This window comes from Fragaria vesca, linkage group LG2, assembly GCF_000184155.1.
Source record: "Fragaria vesca subsp. vesca linkage group LG2, FraVesHawaii_1.0, whole genome shotgun sequence".
Classification (NCBI taxonomy): Eukaryota; Viridiplantae; Streptophyta; class Magnoliopsida; order Rosales; family Rosaceae; genus Fragaria; species Fragaria vesca.
The window spans coordinates 4099537-4104440 of NC_020492.1; the positions used below are offsets into that span (position 1 = coordinate 4099537).

The 4904-nt window shown below is 38.1% G+C and overlaps 2 protein-coding genes across 2 annotated transcripts; both read left to right on the forward strand.

Annotated features, from left to right (window-relative positions):
- Nucleotides 1-418: 418 nt before the first annotated feature.
- Nucleotides 419-982, forward strand: LOC101291695 (E3 ubiquitin-protein ligase SINA-like 10-like). The gene has a single exon (XM_004292088.1). The coding sequence runs from the start codon at nt 419-421 to the stop codon at nt 980-982; it is 564 nt and encodes a 187-aa protein (XP_004292136.1).
- Nucleotides 983-2234: 1252 nt separating this feature from the next.
- LOC101294226 (putative E3 ubiquitin-protein ligase SINA-like 6-like) lies at nt 2235-4246 on the forward strand. Its single transcript, XM_004289763.1, has 3 exons — nt 2235-2328; nt 2843-4002; nt 4195-4246. Exon 2 carries the CDS (start codon nt 2858-2860, stop codon nt 3761-3763), a length of 906 nt encoding a protein of 301 aa, XP_004289811.1. The 5' UTR covers nt 2235-2328; nt 2843-2857; the 3' UTR covers nt 3764-4002; nt 4195-4246.
- Nucleotides 4247-4904: the final 658 nt, after the last annotated feature.

The window sequence follows — 4904 nt, forward strand, 5'->3', positions numbered from 1 at the left end:
TGACGACGAAGATCGCTTCCCGATCAGGTTCAAGAGACCTCGTCATGTAACAAAACATCGTCAATTTAGTGAAGAATTTGAAGAAGAAGAAGACAAGACAGGTAACCCTAACCCTAATGTTGACGACGATGATCGCTTCCCGCTCAGGTTCAAGAGACCTCGTCAGCGTCTTCAACTAAGTGAAGAATTTGAAGAAGAAGAAGAAGAAGAACACAAGACAGGTAACCCTAACCCTAATGTTGTGGTAACCCTAAGTAACCCAGGACTGCTTGATTGCCCAATTTGCTTTGAACCCTTGACTGTTCCTGTCTTCCAGTGTGATCAAAATGGGCATTTAGCTTGCTCCTCTTGTTGCACCAAAATCAAAAACATATGCCCCTCTTGTTCCTGCCCCATTGGCTCCAATCGTTGCTCGGCCATGGAGAAGGTTGTGGAGTCGAGCACAACTTCATGCCGGAACAAAAAGTACGGCTGCACTACTCCGGTGACTTACAACAAGAAAAATGAACATGAAAGGACATGTAAGTATTCGCCTACTTGTTCATGCCCCTATTTGGGTTGCAAGTTTGTCTCATCAACCATGGAGTTATATTTACATTACATCAATGATCATGGGGATTCTGCAATAGAGTTCGTGAGCGACAACTTTTTTACCATTACATTGAAGAAGTATAACAAGTCTATTGTTCTACGAGAAAGGGATGTAAGTACCTTATTCATTCTTCACAACAATGTTGATGCTCTCGGAAATGTGGTCAGCCTCAGCTGTATTCAACCAATCTTCAAGGAGGGCTTCATGTATAATCTTGTGGCTAGACACAGAGGAAGTGATTCTGTCAAGTTACGGTCTGTGACACAAAGCATTCGAAGCCTGCAGGGTTATCCTAGACCTCGTAGTTTGCTTCTCATTCCTCAAGAGTTCTTCTCTTCGGATTCAAATGATGGTCAGCTCGAGATGGATGTGCGCGTACATATGGCGTAAGTGATCATTAAGCAGTAAAATTTCATCCAGACATGTTTGGTATAATTAACGGTATTGCTTTTTGATCCGTTCTTTGCTTGTTCTATTTGCTGTGAGGATAAAAATGTTGGTATTTATGCAATTTGACATGTACATTAGGCACCTTTCCTTTTCATATTTGATTATGGAATAGCACTGAAGGGTTGTCCGGTGAGGGTGTCCTTAATAATTTTCTTGTGATAATAGATTGCAGAATCGAATCACAACTTCATAGTTAAAATATATGTGATAGATAACATGTAACAGAACTCCATGTATCTTCCTTAGTTGATTCAAATCGAGAGAATCAAAACATAAATCTATGTGTTATCTTGTTAAGTTGACTTCCCTAACACTGTTTCAAATTAAGAAGTGCAGCTAATCTATGTTCCTCGTGCTTATATTTGGATCAAGAAAAGTAAAAACAAAGAAACAAAACTGAGGTACTTTATAATACCTCATCTTTTATAGAATTAGGGAACGTACGTCCTATATATGCCAGTCGAACCTTGGCTCAAGTGAAACTTTAGCATAAGCTAATGCCACCAGACTACCAAGGAAGCAGCGTAGGACTTCCACGAGTTATCAGTTTTGTAATAGTGCTTTCGGATATTGAACTCCTAAAACCAAACGTATATCCTGGTGAGGCCATCAAGATTAGACACATAGGCTTGCCTTTGGACACCGTCATACTAAATTACTAATACTAGTGATGAAGATATAATATGGCATTGACCCCACTAAACCATTACGTCACAAATTTATTTTAGTGTTTGTTTTAACTACATAATGAATCCACTTGTGTACTATATAGCATATTATTTGTACTGTGATGATCATATAATATCACATCAAACACTTTTAATTATTACATTACAAACGTAACTTAGTCTTTGTTTAAAACACTTAATGTTCGCGAGTTCAACTCAAATATAAATACTATCACAGAGGTCATTTTGATTTTGGTACATTTACCAAGTTCTAACAACAGAAGTAGTGATTCACAGAGACTGAGAAATCAAGTAGTAAAAAATCTCATTCTAAATGTCTAATCCTTTACCCACCCAACACAGTAGAAGAAATTCCTTTTCCAGAAAGAAAAGGCAATTTTCTTGATAATAAAGCAGGATAATTTGACACGTGTCACTTTTGGGTTGGCATTACCTTTTCCGCAACACTGGTCTAAGCCTAACTCTCAGATCACTTTGAAAAAGACAATACCTCCGCCAGCCATAGCTCACTTGACTTCTCTGAGTCTCCGATGACTTAACTCGTTGAAGCATTTATGGTCCAGAATCTCCGCCAGTGTTAGAGACAGAGACTTCCAGGTACTTTAAACTCTTATGCTTTTGAATTTGGAAACCTCAAGTTCAATTGATTCATGCATAATTTACGATGCTCTGTGAAATGTAAAATGGGTGAGAACCAATACTCTCTAAGATCTATGGTTGATTTGTTAAAATTTAGTAGCTTCAAATGCGGATAGGTTTAAATTCACATGTTCTTGGCTTACCCATTTCATTTGTCTGCTTTGATGTGGGTGTAAAATACTCTGTATTCTGTAAGGTCTATGGTTAAATTGTTGAAATTTAGTAGCTTGAAATGTGGATATATAGGAATAAATTCAGATGTTCTTGGCCTTTCCATTTCAATTGTCTGTTTGATGTGGGTTTAGTACCTTGAAATCTTTAATGAATCTGTTCATCTGCTTCCATAGAATGTATAGCTAATGATGATATTCATTACAGTTCTAGGTATATAGACAATATAGTCCTAGTAGAAATGTACTCCTTGAAAAGAAGACGCACTTTCATTAGAAGCTCTGTTTTTAATGATGCTCAGGTACAGAGAGGGGGCATGGATCCGGACTCAGATTCGTCTGATGATGATATGGTACGAAGATTGCCAATGTTCGTACGAATAACTCCAATTGCTGAGGAAGAAGACCAACGAGCTTATGCTGGAGACTACGAGGATCATGCTTCGACTTCAGCTAGCAGGGAAGGCTCTAATATTGTGATAAATCTAACTGACCCAGGACTGCTTGATTGCCCAATTTGCTGTGAACCCTTGACCGTGCCTGTCTTCCAGTGTGATCAAAATGGGCATATAGCTTGCTCCTTGTGTTGCGGCAAAATTAAGAATAAATGCCCCTTTTGTGCCTGCCCCATTGGCTCTAATCGTTGCCGGGCGATCGAGAAAGTTGTGGAATCAAGTACAACTCCATGCCAAAATAGCAAGTATGGCTGCAATATTCCAGTTGCTTACAACAAGAAGAATGAACATGAGAAGACGTGTGAATGTGCGCCTTGCTCATGCCCTTATATAGGCTGCAATTTTGCATCTTCTGCCAAGTTGTTGTACCGACACTTCAGCAATGTTCATTTGGATTCGGCAACAAGTTTCCATTATGATAACTATAATGATGGTTTGAGTTTCCCAATTATACTGAAGAAGAATGACAACTTTCTTGTTGTTCGAGAAAAGGATAGTGGTACCTTATTCATTCTCTACAATCGTACTGAAGTTCTGGGAAATGTTGTGACAGTCTGCTGTATTCAACCTAGCTTCATGAATGATTTCATCTATGTTCTTCTTGTTACTAACGAGGAAAGTTCTCTCAAATTTCGGTCTGTGACAAGAAGTACTCCAAGCCTGCAGGTTGATGGCCCTTCTCCAACAAGTTTTCTCTTAATCCCAAGTGAGTTTTTCAACTCTAGTGGTCAGGCTAAGATTGATGTTTCCATACGGTGCAAATGGTGAATGCCTGCTTCCGCACTAAGTTTTATTCAAGGACGATTTCCTTTTTGAGGTTGATAATGTGTAATGATAGATATACTGGAATCTCTTCAGTAAACTTATGGATGTGCCTATGTGTCTTGTTTATATGTCCTTGCATGGTTTTCTTATTTCGATCATCTTTGGCCTGTGATCTTGTTTTCCCAGCCTTGATTATCTTTTTTTGATCTTTCAATTCATACTCAAAACATACAAAAACAGAGGTATTTTAAAATACCTCATCTCTGAGAGTATATGTGTGTATGTGTATACGAATGTGCCAGTCGAACCTTGCATCTAGTGGAGAGTGAGAATGATTCAATACCACTAGGCTACAAAGAAGACAGCAGCAGGCGCCCTCTGGTCCATGATTATAACTCTTGATAGTTATTTTCTTAGCAAAATACATAAACAAGGTGTGAGTACCATTGGCATGCTACTATTGGCATTACGTACTATTCCTGATTCCTTCCTTATCTTTTGCTTTAGGTGTGAATTGTTGGTTGATATATGTACCAATTCCTTTTTATGTTGAATGATTTTTGTATGCGTTACATAGATTGTGATTTTTGTTTTTTCATTCAGTTATATTCGAGAGGATCGAACTTTTAATCTAACATGATCTTACCCTAAACCTCATACTTTTGTAACATGTCATCCAACATCAAGGACTTCCATTCATTTTTAGATGAAAAGGAACACACTAGTTTTCCGTAATGACCCTGGCTATGGTCTTCACAATATTTTGGTGAAGAGCCGAAACAACCACAAATTTTCGAGGCTTCTGATTGTCCAAGGAAATGCCTGCATAAAACCTTCAAGTTGTGAAAAGCTTTGATGCTTAATGAATCCACCTCATGCTCCTACAATAATCATCTTCTGATCGAAAATGTAACCACCTTCTGATGTTCCTCGCAAATATAGCCTCATGCCCTCATGTCTTCATCAGAGATTTGCATATATCATTGTGAATATCGAGATGTCCCTTTGGGGAGGTCTAATAAAATTGGAATGATAAGAGAAGATTATTATGATCTTTGTGCAAGGATGACACACATAGATTATAGATAGAGAAATGGTTATTTTTCTTAATATATATATATATATATATAGTCCGTCTCTGCTA

Coding starts and splice junctions, on each gene's coding strand:
- LOC101291695 (XM_004292088.1), top strand. CDS start 419: ATGGAGAAGGTTGTGGAGTCGAGCACAACTTCATGCCGGAACAAAAAG.
- LOC101294226 (XM_004289763.1), top strand. CDS start 2,858: ATGGATCCGGACTCAGATTCGTCTGATGATGATATGGTACGAAGATTG.